This window comes from Apus apus, chromosome 14 (genome assembly GCF_020740795.1).
Source record: "Apus apus isolate bApuApu2 chromosome 14, bApuApu2.pri.cur, whole genome shotgun sequence".
Lineage (NCBI taxonomy): Eukaryota > Metazoa > Chordata > Aves > Apodiformes > Apodidae > Apus > Apus apus.
Window position 1 is genome coordinate 12,146,363 of NC_067295.1, and position 24,205 is coordinate 12,170,567.

A 24,205-nucleotide genomic window follows, 5' to 3' on the forward strand; every position below is an offset into this window, starting at 1 on the left:
TTGCACAGAGGCAGACAACTACATGGTGCCAAGCAATGAGAAGTCAGAATGCATGATAATACAGTATTGAAAACACAGATGTACATGAATTAGATATCTGTAAAAGGAATCTCTACATTTTTATTGTGGGAGTCTTGCTGTTACACATTTTGATTCAGTATTTAACAGTGAGAACACATTAAACTCAATGGACATAAATAATCCTCTCTTTACTTCCCTCTCACCCTTCCCCAAAAAACAGCCTCAACAAGATTTCAAAGATAACCAGAGGCTAACTGGCAATCTGGCCTGGGCAGAGAGGAAGGAGTGGCAGAGAAGCCCTAAGAAGCATCCAATTGATTGTTTTTAATTTCTGCAGTGGATGCTAACTACCTGAATATGTTTTTCTTTCTCAGCTCTTGTTACACTTACTGGGATCAGTGTCTATATTGCATATTCAGCTGCTGCCTTCGAAGAAGCTGTCTGCCTCCTGAGGAGTAAGGATCTCTTGGTAGAAATTGACATCAGGTTTGGCTGGTCGCTAGCACTAGTCTGGGTCTCCTTTGTCTCAGAAGTGCTCACTGGGGCTCTGTTTCTCCTGGCAGCCAGAGTTGTTGGTCTGGGACGGCGTTGTGAACAGGCATTATGAACAACAGGCATCATTGCAACAACAGAACCCTGCAGAGCCTAGACATGTGGATTTCTTGGTCCATCTGGTCAGTAGGGGTAATAAAAGTGGCAGGATTGTGACTGAGTGTCTTGTCAGCTGCCATAAACTCTTTTCCTCGCAGCTATAAACCACAAAGATTCTAAAAAAATCAGGAAAACATTTCAAGTGTTGTCAATAAGGAAACCCTGTGACTTTAGAAACAAGTACATTTCAGTGTTAATGTTTCCAAAATAATTTCAGCTGGCAGCTCATAAGACATGTCCATTAATTTCTTAGAACAAGGCAGATTCTTTGCTTTCTTTTCTCCTTTCTGCTGTCCCAGCAAAGTGCCTCTGATTACCTTGAAGGAGCGTATGCACTGTCCACTTAGCTTTTTGTTTCTCCTCTGAGACTCCTCAAAAGTATGCCTAGGATTCCAGACATGTTGGCAGCTCTGAGATGTCTACTTTGTGCTAGGTAGTGTGATCTTCCTTTGCAGCCATATAGGGATAGATGATGTCTACACACCTGAACCTAGGGAGACAGTGTGAGGCATAAATACCCTCATACTTAACATGGTTTTGTTGCACTAAGTAAAATCTAAAATAAAGATTCAGACTAGGAAGAACTTTAGATTGTTTGGAGAACTCCAGTGATAATCCCCAGCACTAGGTCATACCTAGGACAGCTAGTGAGGTGAACAGTAATCTTTACTCTGGTATACACCTTTTGTATTTATGGGATCTTTTTCCCAAAGAGGCCATCCTCTCTCCTGTACCACTATCACAATATTTCTTTGAGACAACACAAAAAATGGGATTATTTGAGAAAGCATGTTAGCTATGTGTGATGTCTAAGGAGAGACACAGTGTTGTGTTCTCTTTGTTTGTGTTCTCTTAAATCATTACTTAAAGGGTGAAAACCAAGAAACTAGTAATTTTTTAAAAATGAGATTTGGACCTGTAAAAAAATGAAAGGATAGAAGGCCTAGATACTGTGAATTGATATTAGTTATCCAGCTGATGGTAGTGACTCTGATGGTGAAGTTCTCAAGAGCAGTGCAATGGTGTGTGTACTGCAAAAGAAAGATACAGATGCCTTTCCAGAGGTGTACACTAACTTCTGTAGCCAGCCCCAGCCTATCAGATGCCCAGGCTACATGCTTACATCTTTCAGCTTATTGCTAGCTGCTTTTTCAGTTCTTCAATGCAGAGGATGTATCTGATCTATTTCCCAGTTTTTCTTTAGCAATTTTGATGATTCTCCCTTTTCATGAAATTTGTGCACGTGCTTTGTGCTAGAAAATGTTTAACTTGTGCTGAAACCTGCTGAGTAAAACTGAGCATGCAGGATACCTGAATTTCATCTTAGGTGCCAAGTAATCTAGTTTTTCTTTATTGTTTTTTTCTGCTCAGTTATAGTGTTCAAGAGAAAATTTACTTCTGGGCCCACTGGAGTTAATGAAGAAATTTTCTCCTGACTGCTATGGCTTTGAATAAAGACTTGAATGTGTTACCAACTCTACTACATTTCTGTTAGATCATGTATTTCTGGAGAACTTCATAGTACAGTTCAAGACTGAGACTTGAGAGCTGTGTCAGCAGGGCACACTGTGTTAGTGGGCAAGTCCCTTGTGCTTTCTCCAGTAGAGCAAAAGGCATAATTTACCTACCTCTGTTAAATATCAGAAGAATTTTGTCATTGTGTCTTGTGTTAAAGATTGCACATTTACTCTTACTGAGCTCAGCTCTAATCTTAGTCCCACAGCACCAATTACTTTACAAAAAATAGTGGCAGGGAACTTCTGAGAGCTTAGAGTCCTTGGAGATAGAAGGAAACTTTATTAATACCATGCTGTGAATGGAGAAGTGAGGCAGAAAAACTGTCACATGAAAGGTCAGATGAAACCAGAGTTTCTGAATCCCAGTCTAAGACCTTGGCTGTTGCTTGTTATCAGAATGAAATAAGGCTAGAAATCCTGAATAGATTGAGCAGTAGAAATTCTGTGAATAGCCAGTACAGTTTTGTAATTCTCACTTGCTCTCACATTGGTTTTCACATATTTTCCTTATTGCCTTATGTTGGGATGGTGTAATTGAGTCATTTTACAAGTTAAAGCATACCAAATCAGCTCTGTAAGAAGAGTAAGGAAAAAACCCTTTGTAGCCAAAATTCCGTGTGCTTATGTGAATTATGTAAAATGTAATATTTCTATGTTTTGATGCTGGTGAATCTGTTTATACTACAATTTGTATGATGCTACTCAGACATTGCTGTAGGCTGTAACAGTAAAATATCATCAGAGTTATTTTTTGAACATTTATTACAGATGTTATTTTACAGTGGTTTTGAATGTTGTAAAATTAAATAAAATGATATATCAAAGATGAGAATAATTTACCAAGACATGGAAGAACTAAGATATATATTTTTCTTTAACTTTTTCTGCAGATCTATTCTACAGTTTATATGATGCTTTTGAAGTGCCCATGTCACATTTGGTAGGTATTTATAATACTTATGCAGCTACAATATAAAATACTCAAGTTATCAAGCCTTATTAGAAAGCCAATGAATCTGTTACCAAATTAGAGCAATTCTCATTTCCATGGCTTTCCTAAATTTCTCATTCTGGCTTCCTGCAATATCTGGCACAATGGTAATAAGGAGTATTTTCTGCTCCTGAATATTTGTGTAACCCCTGAATTTCTCTGAAATTCCTTCTGAATACAAACTAAAAAAAAGATGGTTTGGAATAGTCAAATAAGCCTTGAACATTTTGAATAGTTTTGTTAGAAAGAGAAAACTTCCTGGAAAGGACTTTATGTAATTTGATACAAATGACCTTATCAGCTCTTTCCTCTTACTGAAACTACTGGGTTTTTTTGTACCCAGTTCTTTGCTGTATTTTCCACAAAATATTTCTGAGATAAGGACACTGACAGTTCCCATTACTTTCTGGGGAATTGCAAAGGTAATTGGCTTCATTTAAAGTGAAGAGAAACAGATATACAGAGTAGAGCAAAACTGTATGAGTAGGTAAAATGCACAGAGCTACCAGCCAATACTAGTCTCTAATTCAGAGGCTTCCTCAAGGGATGGCAGAGAAGAATGGGGAGGTCAGAGGAATCCTTGAGGGTGAAAAAACTGCTGATATACAAGACATTTAGAGGAGACGCTGGTGAATATAATGTAGACATGAAACCACAAGGGTTCAGTCTGGGTCTGTGCTGCTTCTGAGCTGGATTCTGCAGAGCAGCTTGGGTGTCTCTGTATACCAGCCTCTGATGACCAAGGGGACATTATTGGTTCAGACAGCTTCAGTTAAAGTAGCTTCATGCATTTGTTGATCACTGATCCAGAGCAAATAAACCTGACTGACTCTGTGCAGACATATGTGATTCATAATTCTCTCTATGCAAATTGAAAAGGGTGGCAGATTGGAGACCAAACAGGACATGTTCTGTCCATGCTTGGTTGGGCAGCGGCAGGGGAGAGCCAGAAGCTCCTCACAACCTCTCCACTGAGGCATGGTGTTCCTGCCCACTGAAGCTGTTAAGGAAAATGAACTGGCCCATCAGACAGATCCAAAAGACTTAGATTTTCCCAAGCTTGATTGACACCTTGGGATCTCAAGTATCTCAGCCTCCGATTTTGTCACCTGTTTTGCAAATGAACCAAATGGTTTAACTAAAACTGAAAACCAAAACTGAAGAAATCTGAGCCTACTATATAAATACAGATATTCTTTTCTGTCTTTCATTTTGTAAAGTCCTTGCAGTGAAGCAGTTCATAGTTGAAGATAAATAAGTAAAGAACACTTGTCCCTTGGTCTCCTGACTGCAATTGTCATATTAACAGACTAACTTGCCCCCGCTCAGGACCAAACAGGTTAGGATGAATGCTCTGGCTTTGTACTAGAGAATCAAACTGTCTCCAGAAGTGGTATAACCATCCTCAAGAGAGACTTCCTTGTGCCCCAGAGCTCCCAGTTTGTTTGCTAAGTGGGCACAGTTTGCTCATCAATTGCAAGTCCACAGGAATTTGGTCAGATGTTCTTGGAGGTCAGACAAAACTGTCTTGAAGGCCAGGTTCAACCCCCAATGTTTTAACCATCCCCAGTTTACATTACAGGTCTTTGACTACTGGATGGCATTCTGGTTAGGTTACATAGAATCAGATCTTCTAACTTTTACTAAAACGTTATAGTGCTGTTTTACTGTAATAGCTTTCTCCTGTGTTTTACACATCAGCTTTAACTCTAACTAGGCCCTCAAACATTTCCCTCACTTTTTGCTAGTGTTTTCAGCAGCCCTATCGCTGTCACATTCAATATTTAGGTCAGTATTAGCCTGTGGCAGTATGTGCTGCTGGGTAACATCCCACTTTGGCATTTCTATTGCTAACCATCATGGTTTGAATGCTCTAACTTCAGAGACCTTTTCAATTTTATAGTGGTTTGCAGAGAAACAGTGGTCTCTACTGACATCTCATGGCTGCACTAAGCACTTGACTGTATTTGGAAAGAAACTGTTCATTTCCATACATCCAATTTTTTGCATGGTTTGAAGAGCAGAGGAGACTGTAATGCTCACTGGGCACTACCTCCTGTGTTTCATGGCCCAGACAATCTTATCTAGAAACTGCTGAATCCCAGTCAGTGACATCTCCCAGCTGCTGGCCATCTTAAATTAAAATATCAGGTGATGGGAAATTTATTGTTAACCTTCCTGTATTTTTAAAAAATGCACAACATTCTTAAAGGTCTTTGCTGCTTCTGTTCTTGGGAGATAGGTACTATAGCCATTCCATTGATGGTTACCTTGTGATGAAATGAACTAGTATTAGGTCTTGTTTACACTTGTGGCATGAATGTCAAAACTATTAAGCTGAAACTAATCAAATTGTATATCTGAGGATCCAAATAATAAGAAAAAATGAAATACTTTGTATCATGGCTTCTTCCCTGAATATGACAGACTGTCTAGTGGGACAGACTTCAGGATTGGTCCAGAGAATGTAAGAGAGGTTCTGCAGGAAACATATGCTACATTTTCTGTGACTCTTAATTTCTTTACGGTCTCTCAATTAAAACATTTTTTCCAACAAAGTCAGGAAGCTCTGCTCTCAGTATGAGCTGAGCTACTTCAGTGAGATTCTCCAAGACATTGTTGAATTTTGAAACTATGTAACAGCTGTCGAAGTACAGGAGACCAACTCTAACCTCTCACATTTATTAGACTCAGTCTTCCTTTCTTGGGAGCTGTGACAGCACTGTTCGCTCTAGACCTCTGCATAGGCTACTCAGACACATCTGTGATTTTTCGAGGACAAATTGCTAAGGAAGAGCATCCCCTGTAAAAAAATGTTGTCAGCTGTGGTGGAGGGTAGAGTTGCTAGACTTACATGTTGAATTAACACTATTTGGGAATAGTTCCTTCATCTCTGAGCTCTAGTCCCCAGACAGAGGAACAGAGTTGGTTAATCTGGGTTTGTGGACTCAGCTGCCAGAGGGAAAGGCAGAGAGATGCAGTGCCATGCCCCATTGGAACTGAAGGGCATTGGCAGATTGAAATATCTTGTTACTCATGACCTGGTTTCTCAGCCTATTACCAAAGAAAACCCATCTTTGTGATCTTACAGGAACCTCTCAGATTGCATCACAATGGAGGACAAGGCACTAAAGTTAATACTTGTAAAACAGTCAGAAAGGAAGGGATATGAGACTGTAAGTAGGCAAGTTACTGCTTATTAGCCAACCTGTCACAACTGAATGTATTTATACTCTCAAGTTTTGCTTCAGTTTCTACTCTTACTCACCACTCTTGAGAATTAAAATGCATTTATTCAGAACACCACCTCTACAGCCCAGTCCCATTTGCTTGATGGTTTAAGCTATTGGGTTTAATATTTCATTTGGAGCAGACCAGAGCTGATAAGCAGTGAAGTATAAAGAAGTAGAATCTTAGTCCTTGTGATACTCTGCTTATAACATTAATTTCAAAACTAGCTGAAAGACTCCTTCCTTGGTTGGGGTTGGAGGGATGGCAGGCAGTTCCCTGAAGAGCTTTTGGCTCATTGTTGTACTGTTTTGATTTTTGCCAAGGACAAGGCAAACACATGTCATGGAAGGCTGGGATTCTCTCCGTGTAATGCTCCCTAGGTGGTGAAGGGGATTTGTCTGCCAATAGCTGAACAGCTTTTGCTAATGGCTTGTGCTTCTGGACAACACATCTGGCTGCTGAGGGAGAGAACATATTTCTCCAACCTACCTGGCCTTCTTAAATATTTATAAGCTAATGTTGTCTATAATGCCTGCAGCATTCAGAGGGGCTGAACTGAACTGCATTGTGGAGGAGTCTCTGTTTTCCACAGCCTTTTGGAGCTGGCTGCATCAGCACTATGAAAACCCTTTGGCATCATAAACCTTTTATTGACACAGCTCCCACTTGACTAGTATTATACAGTGAAACATTTGATTATGAAAAAAAAGAAAACAAAACACATACAAATAATTTTATAATTATCAAGCAGATTCCATTGAAGGAACATACTTTGTAGGACTTCCAATACCAAGTCTTTTGAGTTACCTGCCTTTCTGTTTCTAAATGGTACATTACAAGCGTAGCAAGAGCTGTAATCAGCAGACTTGGAAGCTGATTCTCCTTCCTGTCTGTGGCAAGCTTCACATATGACAGGACCTTGATTTGGCCCAGGTTGCTTCTGATAAAGTGGAAAAGTTGTACATAAGTAACTGAGAAGATCAGGTGTGTTTTGTTCAGCAAAGAGACAGATAAGAGACCTGTTTAATACAGCGTGCATAAAAGTGTAAATATTTCTTTCTCAAAACTCAGAAATAATCTAATATTTAATGAAAACAGAAGAAGAAATGGCTGCAGGGTGCTTTCTCAGACAACAGGGTGATTTCTCAGAAATCAAGACATTCACAAGTCTATCTATTAGATTCAGGCCTACACAGGGTCGCCTCATACTCAGATATTAACGATACTGTTATAATTTGTTCAAACACCCAAGTGACAGGACTCAGTACTGTGAGTTTCATTTTGCTGAGCAGGTGAAAATTAAAAAAACCCCAATTGTACTTGAATCATTCAGTTCCCCTGATTATAAGCATCAACAAGACCCAGTGGTGTCAGTCTTGAGGTACTCAGCACACAGAAGCAATGGGGTTTGAACCAGCTGTGACTGCCCTGCAGGCATCACTGAAGTCATGGGTGAAAACAAGTAGAAGGAACATCATCACCAGTGGCCATGTCTTAAAGAGAACTGTTCTGCCTGACTTTTGTGGCTTGCCACAGATGAACCTGTGAGAAGAAGCTGGTGTCAATAACCCAGCTGAACAGCAACTTCTTTGCTGAATGGGCTGATTAATAAAAAGGCACAGTCTTCATTGTCCCACTTCAGTGAACACGTTGGCTTCCTCTTGAGTGTAAGATTTGTTATTCCCCATTGGGGGTCTCTGGCTCTCTGTGTGGGTAGCCAGGAGGCTGTGACATCAACAACATAAATGAGAAAAAAGCCCACTTCCCATAGAGATATCCAATAGAAAAACATGCTTCTGCTCCTAAGCCCCTCCTGCGCACAGAACTTCCCTTCCGAGTCTATGTTGGGCGCACTTTCCTGCTCTCCTGTTCACCAGAAAGTCTTTTACTCTTCCTTGGCAGCAATAGCAGTGCATTGGGACCCTCTGTCACCATAACAACTGGGATATCTGTCATAATTCAAACTGCCCTCTCTAACTTCAAGGGCCTCTTCCTACACACCAGCTAGAGCTCATCAATCCTTCCCTAAGCAATTCTATATTCTTTATTGGAGCAGTAACTCCCACACCCACTCTTTCTATAGCTGCTTCTCTGCCATTTTATTTCCAAAAGCCTGATGAACCATATACTCACCCACTTGGGAAGAGGATTGAATTTGATACAGGTAAGCCTTAGTCTATTCAAAGACTAGCTAACCTTGTGATTTACCCCATTGTCTTGGGTTTGCCTGTGGGAACAGTTGCCCCAAGGAATTCAGAAGATAATCCCGCAGAGAGCAAACAGCTCACATAGCAAATCCCCTTGTAATTCCTAATTCCTTTGGAATATAGACAGCATGACAAGCATTAAAACACTAAAGGCTCTTGGAAAGCAGCATGTCCCTCCATGATGACAAATGCATCCCCAAAAATCTTATTTAGCCACTAACTAATTTTGTGACTTTGATCTAAATGGTATCTGTTTCTGTACTTTACCATCTTTACTGGCACTGGTCCTACTCAGTGGCCTCAAGTTGGATAAATTACTAAACCTCCCCAATAGAGATTGATCTCCCCATTTAGAGACTTAATCATTTTTATCAGATTTTCTTTCATTATATGCAGAGATTTCAGCCTGCACTGTCAGTTGCAACCCATACAAACACTACCAGTCAACACAAATATTTTCTCCTAATGTGGTTAAAATGTTACTACCCTCTAAATAGCACTGTTGCATAAGAAATAAGGATACAGTATAAATTAGTGCTTGAAATGGGTTTTGGAATACACATAACCATTACTTGACATGTCACCAAACTGATTTATAAACTGCTACCATGACATGGGCACCCAACTAATGGCAGCTGTTTGTAGGAATATAATTTTACTGTACAGAAGCAGTCCCTGTGATAACAGTATTCCTGGGTCTCTACTGCTGTGCTTTGCATGAGCAGCCACAGCACGTCACTGTTGTTCCACACAGAAGAGTCAAAAGAGACTCATTTATGTTAGCAGGTAGCAGGACTTGGAGAGTCTCTGTGCCTTTTCAGTCACAGGACGAAAATGTGCCACAGACTGAGGGACTGACCTTACCGAAGTCAAAGGGGATGTTTTCCCCAGGACTGAAGGGAGGTCATACCTGTTGCTCTTTTGCTTTTTCATTTGCCTGTGGAAAAAGGCTTTATCCATCTTGTCTTTTCAAAGGAGTAAAAACAGAATGGTCATTAGCCAGGGACACAAAGATCATGAGGGAATTGCCTGCTCTTCACAGGCCCTGTGTGAAATGTGACTAATCACTAATCTTCTTGATGCTCAAGTTCTGCAGCAATGACACCATATCCTGCCTCTTAGCATTACTGTGAGCATTGAAATTAAACATATGAGATGCTCAGATAGAACTGCAAGAGCAACATCATGTATACTTAGATTTGGAGCATTTCTTCCTTTCAAGCCAAAGCGAAATTTTGGAATGTTATGTTGTGATTTTAGAAGGAAAGAGCTTGAGAATGTGGCATAATTGTTAAGCCTTAAAAGCAGCTACAACCAGGAGTCTGAATGATATTTTTCTAGAACCATGACACACCTAAGAAAGCTTTGTTAACAACTACAAGTTGTCAAGTCACATAAGCTGACTAGCACTAAGCTCCTCCTTGCCACTAAAAATACAGAAATATCCCCACTTCCTCGTGTGACTGTTTTCCAGGTTTTCAGCAATTGCCTCATTGTCTGAGTGCAAGGGGCAGGCTTAATTCCTTTTCCAATAAAGTTTCATACAAAACAATTCAAGAGGAATGAAAGTGCCAGTAAACACAACTGCAGTAGAAGGTAAGAAGGAAGAGGCTGAAGGATAAAACAAACAAACAAACAAAAATATGAGAAGATGTGGAGGGGAATTAACAATAAAAATAGATATTTAAACTTAACAGAAAATTATTTATTAAGTAGAGACCTTGTGGGAACTTCTGTAGCATTCAACGCATCATGGGCTTTCATACTGTGCTTGTAAGGCATCAGTGATTGCTGCACTTAGCAGATCCTACTGTTGCAGCCCAACTTGGATGCCATTGGCATGTTAATTCATCACACAGCTGGCAGTCCATGGATCTGGCATCATAAGGAGGAAAGGACACTGTAGCTGCAGGTGATGCTGAGGTGCCATGTAGATGTACTCAGCCAGGTTTACTCCACTAGCTCCAGTTTCAGCAACAAATCTGAGGGACAAATTCCAGTATGGATTAGCTGTGTTCCTGTCAGGCTTGTGTGGTGCATGATGGTTCCCATGCTACTGTGTTTTCCCTGCTTTTACTGCCTTGATTTGTGATGATTACAGTTATTTCTCAGATCCTTTCCCACATCTTCAGTCTGCAGAAGAGACACAACCTGAGAAAAGCTTTCTTTCCTTCCCTCATACCCTGCTAGAGGGAGCAGGAATCAGATGCCAACTTTGTAAGGCTGAGCCCTGGCATTTCCATCACTGGGAATGCTTGCACAGACACAGAAATATCTGCATCCCTCTGGCTGTATGAAGAAGCTAAGCTTCTGCATGATCAACCTGAGTGCTGCTGTAGATCGATCCTGTGTCACAGGAAGGAAGAAAATTCCAAAAAAGGAATTATCCTGCAGCCTCCAGCCGTGATCTTAATCCTTTGAGAGGCCTAATATCAGGCCAGAATTCTTCATGCAGGACAAGAACAAGGAGTTTTGTTTCTGAGGTTAGGAAACCAATGTTTATTTCATAAGCCCAGATCCACAAACATGAGAGGAGTAGAGATCGTACTGCCAGAGGGAAGGAAACCCTTTCCTGAAGCAAATGACTGGGCTGTAACACTGCATCCTACTGAGACAGGGATGATTTATAAAAGAGAAAACACAAGGCATGGCGATCAAAACAGTTGCCTGAAGATTGCTGAGCTGAATGAAAAAGTGAAGGGACACGTAAAATGAATCAAAGTCTGGAACTGAGAGCAGAGAACTGAAAATGTCTGTCCTTCTTCAGACTTTGTGAGAAAACAGCTTTACTTTTGCCTGCAACTTTTGTTCTCCATTTTGTGTGTTACTCCTGTGATGCTAAAGGATATGTAACTTCAGATGTCTTGGTCTTTACCTCACAGTAGCATGCATTGGTCAAGAAGATCCCTGCTGCTGTACTGCTCTAAGTGACCTGCAGCTGTTTTCTCTCCTACAAATACCGTGGAAGAGCCTGACAGAAGTGATGGGTCAGATTCTCCTTCAAGTCAGAAGCCTTGGCAGAGAAAGTGGGGCCTTGGGGAGTCACGACTGCTGTGTAATAATGTCCTGGTGCCTGCTGGCTCTTGAGCCTAATTGACTGGAAGTTCACTCCCCAAGCAGGGCTAAGGAAGAGCTGTGCTTTGACTTGCCCAGTGGCTGAGCTGAGAATTATCATTTAAACCAGTCATACTTGATTTTTACTGGACAAAACTTGGAGCAGAAGCTTTGCTAATGTGGTCTGAACAGATTCAACTTCTTTGTGTGACTAACATACTGCTGAGTGGTTGGAGCCAGAGAAGCCAAGTCTGGCTCTGACCTGACACCTTAAGTTGTTACTGTCTGTATAATTGCAAGATTTGCTTTTGGTTTGTTTGCTACATGAGCCCAAATGGAAGCTTGAGGATCTATTTGCAGACCCAGTTATCTGAAGCTTTTCAGCATACATGCTTTTAGGTCCAGCTTTGTATTATTTAGAGCTTGTACTTGTTGTTTTAGGTTTAATGTGTTTGTTCTCTTGATGGCTCCGTCAATATACATTTTGTGCTGAAAAAGTTAAGTGTCAATATATAAAAAAAAGATAGGGCCAAAAATACCCATCGAGAGTTTGGAGATGGAAGGCAAATTGCAGGTTTGTCAATAGTGTGTTTTTGAGCATTTTAAATAGTGAATCACTTGATGCTAGGTATTGTAAATATTGGTTTAAAGGTGCTATAAAATTGATGGTGCACAGTTAAACCTTCCTCCAAATCCTGATCTATTTATGCTGCCTCACTTAGTGTCAGATCCAAAGACTGCTGAAGGTAATAGGAGTCTTTACCAAGTCATTAACAAGCACAGTGTAGTTTCAGCAAATGCACATAATCTTGCAGTAGTAGCACAGTACATTTTCTTACAGTTTTTGTTAAATTAGCCAGACTATACTGTAGAACATGCCTTTTTCTTTCTTTTTTTTTTTTTTTATGTTACACCAGAGAAAAATGGCATAGAGTGACATTCAAGGAAGAGTTATCACTCTACCTTAGCTGCACAGCTTTTTGTGGCATCAGGTTAGACAATGGAAACAGCATTCAACTCCCACCACAAATCCTAGTGTGGGACATGGTGGCTGGGGTCTGAATCCTGAGCAGACCTGGACTGAACATTATTTTGAGTAGCAATTGGGTGAGGTTTGCTGTTTCTGAGTAAAACATTTGAGCTGTGATCCCAAAACATTGAACCTGATAAATGTTTACTGTAACTTCTACCCAGGCCAACCCCCACTCTGTGAAATTCAAAGGGATTCTTTATCACCAGTCTCTGCAAAATCTTCATCTTCTCAGAGGCATGTAACTGTCCCAATATCTGTTCAATAGAATAAGTCCTAATTTAGTGGCAATGAATTATTACTGAGGGCTAGATTTCACAAAAGGCTTAAAATCATCAGAACAGTCATATTTCCCAAGGATTTAATGTATTGGATGTATATGGAAGAATCTGGCCTGTACTGTCCTAACACTGGCTTCTGGTTTTTATTTTTCTTCATGTAGGTACCTAAATGGAAGAAAAGTTTTTATGTATGGTGAACCCCTTAATATCTGGCTGAAAAATTTCTGAAGAACAAATGGAAATTCAGGCTTCACAAAGGTAAATCAGAGTTTTACTGTTGTTGACCTGAATGGAACTGGCACATGCAGGTTTGGAGAGCTTTGAAAGAAAATCCAATTCTCAGTCTTGCAAAGACAAGTACTTAATTCAGCCCAAACCTCCTGACACCATGATCCTTGCCTGAAGTATTAGTATACCTGAACTCCACATGGAGAAAGGAATTAATGAGGAAGAAAATGCAGCATGAAAGTTATTCATGCTCATTTGCTTTTGGTGTAGCTGTCTAGTGTAGTACATCTGCATTTTTGCCCTTGTCTCCCCATTTTTTCCCCATCCCTTTCCCAGGGAATAAAGTGAAAACAATTCTGCTGTGGGCAAGTCTGGAACTTGTCTGGTCCCTCACCTGTGGTTTCCATCACCAGCAAAACTGTGATGAAGGGTGACAGGGCCCTTAGGAGACTGGAAGGTGAGATGGCAGCTGGAGAAGAAAATGACAGGCCTCTAGAATGATCTGTTCCCATAGAACAGGTGTCAGCAACTGCAGATGAGGCAATGCCTGAAAGTTTCAGTGCTCCAGGCTGCACTGAGAGGGGAAGGTGTGTTTGCAAAAGGGCATGTTCACTCAGTTATAGAGTGCATGTGTTGTGCTAAATGTCCTTAAATCCCTCTGGTAATGCAGCCGTCTGTAACAATAAACAGCAGATAGCTATTGTCTCCTCTGGGAGTACAGCTATCATGCTTCCAAATAGGAGTCATCCTGCTCTGGGCTGAGGTGTAAGAGGCCATACGTTTACGATGAGTTCTGAGGAAAAACACTGAAACACACATAATTTAAACCTGAAATCTTAGATTGCCTCTGTTTACACAGTTTTGCATAAAAGCAATAATAACATGTTAAAAATCCCAAGCCACCTACTCCTTCCAATTATTCTAGGTTTAAAAACACCTGATAGGTAAGAAATATTTGTGTTTTAGTACTGAAAAATGTTATTGTCTGTCTTTCCATTCCACCTCCTGCCCCCTTTTTTCCAGGGATATTCTCATTTAAAATTTCCCCCCAAGTAGAGGTACAATGGAAAATCCCTCTGTGTGCAATTTTTATGACTGGTAGGAGTATAAGAAAGTAGATAGATCAGCTGAGAAGTGAGGAATCTAGCAGATTATGCATATGCATAATTTTTCAGAGTGAGTAGCAGCTCGCCCCCTTTGTTTTAAAATGTTCATGTATATTTCTGGAAAAGAGGATAACACCACATCTAATAATAGCAAAGGGTTTTATAACCCAAGACACTCTGTGTCTTGAAAGTATTTTACAACCATGAGCAAAACTATTTTACATGACTCATCTGTAGGGTAGCTATCATTATTTCCCTTGTTCAGATGGGGGAGAGACTCAAATAATTAGCACACGTGAAAAGATTGGTGGCTAGTAAAACAAACAAACAAGACTAGTAAATGATGTTATTCCTTCAGCTCACTGCCTGAAATTGTTGGAATACTAACACCCCAAAAACAGCAGGACCATATTTTGCACCAATACACACAGAATAAGAATACCCCAAAGAAAGATAAAAGTAGTTCAGAATCTGTAAAGAACACTTGAGTTTTTTCTGAGATGATCACAAATCTCAGACCAGGCTCAATCATAATAAAACATTTAGAAACCCTCCAAAAGCTCACATTCTTCCACACTGCAATACCCATGCCCAGTTATTTGACAGTTTCTTTTACATATAAATCAGTATTTCTCTTCTAGATCTGCACAGAATCCTACTTGCTTGCCATTTTCCAAATAGGTGCTTAAACCCTCCAAAGGCTGCAGTAATATAAAATTTGAATGGGAACATACTGATTGATATGGTTTTGAAGCAGTCTACTAGAAAGGCAAAAACTATTAGTGCCTAATGAGGAAAGTATTACTGATCACTGAGCTATGTATACTATGAAAGGTCCATGAGAAGCCTGTCACAGAATTAAACACTGAATTTTATAATGATTTTGGTGAAGGAAAAAACTAGTCTTCCTGGAAGCTGTTAAAACCTTCTAAGGCCTGAGGAGACCTCAGCTTAATCTAGCTTGTTCAGGTCCCTCTGGATGTTATCCTGTCCCTCTGGCATATTGACTGCACCACCCAGCTTGGTGTCATCAGCTGAGGGTGCTGAGGGTGCTCTCAATGCCACTGTCAATATTGTTAATGAAGGTATTGAACAACACTGGACCCAGCACTGACCCCTGAGGGACACCACTTGTCACTGTTTTCCATCTGGACTTAGAGTCATTGACCATGTCCACTGTCATGTTCATCTCAGCCAGCCATAACTTTTTAACCCATAACTTCTTCCTCTCCACAGAACCTTAAAAATTATATTCTTTGCACTAACTGCCTCCAGGACTGGATTTCTCTAATGATAGCTTCACCTTTTAAGAAAGTTATTTTGTTTTTAGCTATATGGAAGGAAGCTCCAAACATTTGTTTCTTCAGCCTCCCTTCTAATAGCTTGTGATCAGCCAGGTGATCCAGCTTGTGCCAAAAGCCAGTCACAGAATCTTCCATTCCAGAGAGTGCTGCCAAGAGTGCCTCTTCTCTCTGTCCCCTTTCTGTGTTTGTCAAGGCATTTGGAGCCAAAGCTTTTGGCTCCTGATTTGCACCACTGTGATTCCTGGTCTTCCTTCCACTGTATCACTCTGCTGTATCTCTAAGTGCTCTGCACTTACCTAGCAGTGAGCTGCAGGATTGCCTCTTCAGTGCAGGCTCAGTTCTCTGTAACCTGGTGAGAATGACTTACTGCATTCTCATGGTTTCATGTAGGATCTGTTTTTAATTTCAGCTTGTCCTTTAGGTCTTCATGTTCTTCCAAGAAACCTTGCTCTATTATTGGAAAATATCTAGTGTATATGATGCTTGATGCTCAGCTTGACTTTCACCCTGAAGAAATGTTGGTGCTGCAGTAGCATCAGACAAGCTTACCTCTCCATGCTATTTAGCAGTGAATGATGCTTTTGTTAATCAGGTGTTCTGAAATGCCAACAATAATCTCCTCCTTTTCAGAACTACTGAATAGTCACCTCTGTTTATTCATTAGGCTCAGCACTGTTCTGTACCTTTCCAACATCTGCTTAAGTTTCTCCAGCCCAACACTGGAGAAGGGAGAAATCCCTTCTGCTGGGATCTTACCGAGATGGAATTGAACTGGTCATTGCCTTATTAGCATAGCTGGAAATATGGCAGTGGAATGACAGACAGCCTTCTTCAGTAGTGCTTGTATGCTGGAAATCTGACAGGTTCTTCATATGCTTAGGTCCACATATGCATAGGACATATCCCATATGCATAGGACACTATGCTTAGGTCCACAGAAAAGGCTTTTCAGGAGGACTGTACTTTGCTGTAAGATTCAAAGAGCAGCAGGAGGCAGAGAGGGGCCACAGACTACACCCAGTGATTTTTTTTTCTGGCCACACAGACTGTCAACTCTGTCTGATTCTTCTCAAGCTTTTGAAAACACCTCATTTACAAGGGGCGTGCTAAAAGGCTTCACAGGGGTATTAGCACAGTCAGTTCCATTACAAGAACATGACATCTGTCTTTCCCACCCATGTCCTCCTTGTCTTTCTGCTGATCACTCTTAAACTCTGCAGAATCACTTTCTATTTTCAGCTTTTTTTCATTATTTTTGCACATACCTTCCACCTCCTGTCCTATTCACATCTGAGTTGCTTTCCTTCACAGTTTCTCTGGCATCTTCCTCCACTCCCTTTCACTGTTACATCTCAGTGTTTATCTAATTGTTCTTGTTTTTTTTCCTTATGAAATTCTCATTCTCTCTGTGTTTTGCATTTGCAATTCTGCACTTCTATTACAACGTCTCAGGTTTTGAACTACATAGGTCTTAAAAATATTTAAAAAGGGATTAAATTATATCCATATTATCATAGAATCATAGAATGGGTTGGAAGAGACCTTAAAGATCATCTAGTTCCAACCCCCTTGCATGGGCAGGGACACCTCCCACCAGACCAGGTTGCTCCAAGCCCCATCCAACCTGGCCTTGAGCACTTCCAGCGATGGGTCAGCCACAACTTCTCTGGGCAACCTGGGCCAGTGTCTCATCACCCTCATACTGAAGAATTTCTTCCTAATGTCTGTTCTAAATCTCCCCTCTTTTGAGTTTAAACCCATTTACCCTGATCCTATCTCTCCATGCCCTTGTAAAAAGCCCCAGCTTTCCTGGAGCCCCTGCAGGCACTGGAAGGTGCTCTAAGGTCTCCCTGGAGCCTTCTCTTCTCCAGGCTGAACAGCCCCAACTCTCCCAGCCCATCTCCATAGCAGAGGTGCTCCAGACCTCTGGTCATCTTCATGGCATCTTCTGGACTACCTCCAACAGCTCCAAGTCCTTCTTGTGTTGGGGGCTTCAGAAATGGGCACAGTGCTACAGGTGGGGTCTCATGAAAGTGGTGTAGAGGGAGAGAATTACCTCCCTTGACCTGCTGGCCACACTTCTTTTGATGCAGGCCAGCATGCTGTTGGCTTTCACATGACAATTGAATACTGTAATGGCTGAATGTGAATGGCTTGACAATGGTATTAAAGAGATCAGTTATAGCTCAAAGTACTTTAATCACTTCTGCAGTTTGGAAAAAGAATACTCATACAAAAAGATTCAGGGGTGCATGTGTTTATATCAGCAAATACCTGTATGCACATACACACTCAGAAATAATGTCTACATGCAGTGGACATAGCTGAGTCAACTGTTAAACTGATGAGGCACTTTCCCAAAGGTTTACAAGACATTGAAGTACCCCCACACACCACTGCTCACATCTGTGTGCTGCCTGAAAGCTGGGCCTTTGTAAGCAAGAGGTCTGTTACGTGAAAGAGGAGAGAAAGACTTGTGGACTTTTTCCTAGTTCTGTTTTGCTTTCCAAAGTTGCTTCATTTAAAAATAGGCCAATTTGTAGTCTTTCTGAATATCACAGCCCATTTAAAAATTGAAAAAGGCTTGATTTTCCAGTTAGCTGTAATGACTGTTAAAGGCAAGACAGGTTGCCTCAGAAAAAAACCCTCCATCATGGGTATATAATTCTTCACTGGTGCCAAAAAATGCTAAAATCAGTAAAACAGAGAAAACCACAAATATTACTTAATGTCTTATTTTAATGGACAAGAACTGTTTCTGTCCTTTAAGACACATAGACAACTACTCATTTTCCTTTCATTGTTCATTGACCAGTTGGTTTATTATAGGCTGCAGGAAGGATATGTTACTACATTCAGAGAGGCTGGTCATGTGTTTAAAGTACTGATTTATCAAAGAGGTCAAGGAAGGTGCTTAGTTTAATAACAGTGGAGTTTCTTATTCACTATATTTGTTATTCACTTTCACATAGCTTTCAAAATCCCCTTTTTTTTCTGATCCTGCATGCCTAAGATAAAACACATAGAGAAGCATCCAATGAGGGTTCATACGGCTTCCAAAACTAACAACACTGGGATGAGATGTGGCCAGAAGTTCATTAGTCATGTACATAAGGGAAAGTAAACCCCACTGCTCCTTCTTTCTTTGGCCAGATGTTTTGGTTGCTGCTGGCCAGAGTCAGTGGCAGGGACGTAATAGGTCTAGATCCTCCCATGTTTTGCCTCAAAGAGGTTTTCCAAAAGTTTCATGTTGATTTCTCCTTATGCATAAGCAGTTATACAGTTGACTTGCCTAATGTCTATATTAATTTTGGTACATTTTTAATTAGCAGATAGCTAATTAACATAGTATAAGGTTATCTTGTTAACTGTTAATTGGATATGTAAACATTCTTCATGAGTTAATATTCAGAGGAAAATATGTAATACGCCTTTGTTGCTTGTGTCATTCTGAATTAATTACATGACAGCCAGATTTATCCCTTCCCAACTTGAGAACCCTCAATAAGTACTCTTTTAAGAATCAATTGATACTTAATTAATATGTACTGGCTGTCCTATTTAATTTAAATTAGTTCTTTCAACAAGTTCCAGCGTTGCTGAAAGACACAGCATTCCCCCTGTGACACAGAGCATTTTCTGCTGACAGCACATGAGGGTGCTGTGAGAAAAGGCTTGGTGCTGCTGGCCTGTGTTTCATGACTGGGCACACAGCCTCCTCCTTTCTTCTTATCAAAACCAAAAGCTACCCACACCGAAATCTTTATGAAAGTTGCATGTACTGTGCTGTATCTCATTCCGTGGGGCTTCATATTGCTCCGGGCTCTGTGATAGCTCCCCACCTGGATGGTGTTTATTACATTAGATGATGAGGTCAGTCACCTTCTCCCCTGATCAGGTAGGGAGCGAGGTCCACATTCCTTCACTCCCCTTTTATATTGTCTTCATAACATCCACTGATGAGATACACGTAGATTTAGCTCATTGTTTCAGTGCATTGATATTCCTAGCTACAGAACAGCATGATTGAGTCCCCGAGGGGCTGAATTCTGGGATAGATGCATGGCAACGACGTTCACATATAATTTATTATGTGTATGAAATCCTTAACATCAGCAAAATGGTTGCAGAGTTTGCCTTTCCTTTCATCACACAGTAAGGCTGTTAATGAATAAGAAACGTCTCTGCATGCTGCAGTTTAACACCTTCTGTGCCCAAGCAGTGGCAAAAGGGATCTGAAGGGGTTTTCTGTCTGTCCAGACACAGCATCCCTCTTCTGTGCCTTTGCTGCAAATTAATGTGGTTTTTATTTTTGGATTATTATACCTCCAGCCACGCCCAAGCACTTTATAAGTAACAATTAAGTATCACCATGCTCAGGTGATGTATTACCGATGGTTAACTGAAAGACAGAAGTGAAACCTCTTGCCCAAAGCCACAATGTCATATAATAGTAGCTCCCGAGAGCTCCGACTCTCAGTTTCTCCCTCTGAACACGAAGTCACACTTCCTTTCTCAGGTAACTGCACTAATTGACCTCTTTCTGGACAGGTGATCTGTCATCATAAGAAAAAAAAAAACCCTTGGATTCAGACTGGACCCTGTAAGTAACTCTCTGAGGTCAATACAAAAGCTCCCTTTTACCCTTGCATGGTATCAGAATGACAAATGGTGAAGATTAAAAGGTCTCATTTTCATAGATACTTAGTCCCTGGGCCTGCTAGTAACTGCAGGAGGAGTTTTAAATGCTCAGCCTTTCTAAAACCACATCTGAAGGCTTGCCCAAGGTCACACAGGCAGACTTTTGCAGTGCTGTGGCAGCAGTAAAGTTGTCCAATTGTCTTGTCTCTTGAGTTTGCTGGTGTTACTAAATTTTCCTCTAAGGAGGTTTGCTCCATTTGTTGCAGGTGAAAAAGCTGCTTTTTCGGAGTGAAGCAGCTGAAAGAATCTGAATACATTGTATTGCTGTAATCATTAAATACCAGTTTTCTACTGGATATAAGCAGAACACCTATTTTTAGTTAAAAAGCTGCTGTTAGGTTACACAATATCTTTTATGGCTGAAGTAATGCAGCAAGATGGCACAAACCAAATGGCACTTTGACTGTTTGCAAATTGAGCATCAACCTAAACAGCAGGTGGTCACTCAGCTCTAAGACCTTCATGCTGATTGTTATAATAATAGCTGTAGTAATAATACTAAATAAATAACATTGGGCAGTCTATGTGGTTTTTTCATGGGGGTTTGAATACTGAAGATCCACTTTTACAATTCATGCTCAGACAATTATTACCTGCAGTTTTACTTTTATAATAACTTTCTCCTTTTTCCTACTGTTGAAAATTAGGATTAGTATCCCTGTAGTCAAGACCTTCAGATCAGATAGATACTTTCCTGGAGCTCCAGGGTGCCTTTTTATTGTACGTGACTGCTGCATCAAGCTTTGTGTAGAGTGAAATTTTTAGTCTTGTAAACCCTAAAAGTAGGAACACATGACCTACTTTAAAACATCTAGGAATCATAACTAAACATTTCTAAAATAGGCCTGTATGACAGCAGTGTTCTTGCTGCATTTCTCCCAGCTTCACTAAACACTAACTGATCTAGTTAGCTTCCCTGTGGCCATCTCTCTGGGCAGGGCAAAGAACTGAAGAGTCTTTCACTTTGGAGCATTTTATGACACTGTATCTGTGTAGGTACATGTGAAGAATTCAGATTATCATGTAGCAGCTGGGAATTTTAAACTGGAATCCAGAAGTTAGGCTAAGAAAACCTCTTCTGGTGCCCAGAAATGCTGGAAACTTGCAGATATCCATCACTATTAGCATGTCTTCTTCTTATAATAATAATAGTTATTGTTATAATTATTATTAAATACAGCCAAACTTCTATTTCCTTGCCCCACTCAAGAGCACTAGGGACTTGTGGAAGAAGAGTACTTGTGGAAGAACATGCTAATGTTGATTGACACAGGGAAGGCCCAGCCTGTCCCTGAATCAGGCTGAATGCAGTTCTTGTGACTCTCCCTGTTAGGCACTTAAAATGTCTGCTCTTAACATTCACTGTGAGGTGAGTTTGCCTCTGCAGCCATTTGTTCTAACAGGACTCTGAACAGACCAGTTAAAGATCGACAGACACGGGTCCCTGTGTGACGGTTCCCACCTTTGCTGATGCTAATGAGCACCAGCACAGTCCAGCAACAAGAGGATCCAACAGTGTCACAGCATTAACTGCTTGGTTCAGTCCACCCCTGTGCTAAGGATGACACTGGTGCAGAATTAAAGGTCTGAGATAAATGGCAACTCAGATGTAGGAGGATTAAAAAAAACAGATAAAGGGAAATTCTAAAAGGAACTTGTGTGTCTGGAGGAAGAAGTTGAAAGTTACGAAAACTAAACCAACAGAGGCTTTATCTCAACAAAATTTAGTTTTATGTATACAGTAGCATTTATCTTGTACATAAAAGCTCTCCTAGGGGTGCTACAAAGCATACCCTATAATAATGCAGCACCTAATTATCACTATTAGAAAACAATGAAAGACAAGGTTAATGCTGAACACATAAAGCAGATACAATGTTATTTTTTTAAAATAATTTTCAGTGCATTCCCATGAAATTTCAGATCTGCAGCAGCAAGCAATATACAAATGCAGCCTTGCAAGTATAACACAGCAATTAACTTCTGCTAGAAACAGACTAGCCTTCATCCAAATATTCTGGTTGCCCAGAACTGTAATTGGAGGAGATCTGTGACTACAAATTCATGTCAAATATTTTTTGGTGGAAAAAAAGAAAAAAGACTATATTGAAACATTCCAATGTTGTTTGAACCGTTTGAGACTAGATTTCTTTCCTGATCAACTGAAAATCAGAAGCAACACAGAACAGGTTTCCTAGTCAGAGGCCCTGTAGCACAAGCCATCTCAGATGAAGTTCTAGAGACAGTGGACAGGACTCATCCTCCTGTGATGCAACCTCTGCTTTTCCACACACCTGGTTGGCATAATAAGCACTTGCCACCAATGAAAACTGCTGCTATAAAGCATGAAAAAGATGAAGCAACCATTCTTGTAATGTCACAATTCCAGATTATCAGCAGACCAGCCTGAAAAAGAAGCAGGCATTGTACTTTTACAGGTGTAACATACAGGGAGATTGCTGAAACTGCTCCCAAAGAACAGTAATTCCCAGAAGTGACAACCCCAAAGATCATACAAATACTTAAAGTGAAGCATTAAACAGGGTCTTGTCAGCTGAGTGGCATGTCTGCTAAACCTTCTAAAGCAACACAATCAACTTCTGTCAGAAATTTCAGATTCATATTTGTGTCAACATTTGTGCTCTCCAGTGTCAGCTGAGATATCCTCTTCTACGCTTGTCTCCTGAAATGATTAGTAGACTTTGGGAGAGTGAAAGCTATTTTTGTGAGCAGCTGGTTCTGATATTGTAAAACGAATCCACTCTGCATTCCTCTGAAATCTGTTGACAGGTGGGATTTTAATAAAAATGGCTGGCATTTCATGGAGAAGAAGAAAAAGCAGGGACTCTACACCAAAGGTTGTGTTTTTCAAAGGCACTTTAATCTCTGTGGCAGGCATAGTCCCACAGTGCCCACAAAACCCCCTTATTCTAGTCTAGCACTTTGCTCCAGGGGGTAGGAGTTGTGTTGCTTGCCTGGCCTTGGTGTACACCATCCCTGCCTCCAGAAGAGGATGGAGTGGGGTGAGCACAGGGGCTGTGCTGGAAGTGTGTGAATGTGGGAGCAGGTTTGGCAAGGCTGACTTGGCAGACCTATTCAACAAGGTCTTCAGGGCACACCACCAGCTTGGAGATGCTGCCAGGAGCAAAGCAGGCAGAAGGCTAGTGAGACTGAGCTGTGCACAGGCAGGACTGAACGCTGGAGCAGAACAGATGCCACCCCTGTTTGAGAGTTGTGAGTGCAACACAAGCCTGGGCTCCCTAGCTGGTGCTAATGAGGGAAGAGCCACGCTCCTTGTGCCTGCTTTGCTGGCTCTGACAACACAGAATCTCTTTAAGTGGAATTAAAAGCCCATCCTGCCCTTAATATGCGTGAGAACAAAATTATTTTCTTCAGCAAGATACTCTCATTTTGTGAAACTTCAAAGAAAGCTCAGACTGTTTCTTCATGAATAACCCAGTTTGAGTATTATGATATTAATAAATGCATAAGAATTATTTTTAAGTAAGCAAAGACTGGATGATAGTCATCCAAATTAATGAAGGGTATGAACTTAAAATTGATTATGTAAACGGCACTAAATCCCTGCACAGATTTAATGATTTAGACTCAAATTTAATTTAGATTTAACTCAACCACTAACTTGAATTAAAGCCACTTTAATTCTGAATGAGAGTGCCCAGAATGGGCCTTAGTTAAGGTTAACAAATCTGCTCTGTGCAAAGATTTTCTTAAACTGCGTTATTTTTCCTTAATGCCATTAAGTCAGTAGTCAGGAGATTGGATACACTGGGCTCTGAAAGAGTCTGCTTGGAAGTAGACAGGGACTCACCAAAAAACATAAGCAGCCCCCAGCTGCAAGTACAGAAGAAAACTCACATTT

The 24,205-nt window shown here is 40.7% G+C and overlaps 1 protein-coding gene across 16 annotated transcripts in view; it reads left to right on the forward strand.

The window, feature by feature from the left end:
* Positions 1-24,205, forward strand: part of TMEM114 (transmembrane protein 114) — a 104,938-nt gene that overhangs the window by 35,062 nt on the left and 45,671 nt on the right. For 7 of the 16 annotated variants that reach the window (XM_051632229.1, XM_051632232.1, XM_051632231.1 and 4 more), the window contains exons 4-7: positions 396-476; positions 3,080-3,129; positions 13,145-13,241; positions 20,173-20,224. In XM_051632229.1, coding sequence (XP_051488189.1) covers positions 396-476; positions 3,080-3,129; positions 13,145-13,180 — 167 coding nt within the window. In that variant the 3' untranslated portion in view covers positions 13,181-13,241; positions 20,173-20,224. Of the gene's footprint in view, positions 1-395; positions 3,033-3,079; positions 3,130-6,271; positions 6,292-13,144; positions 13,242-20,172; positions 20,225-24,205 lie in introns of those variants that run through there. The other 9 variants (XM_051632242.1, XM_051632240.1, XM_051632241.1 and 6 more) reach the window with 7 other exon arrangements.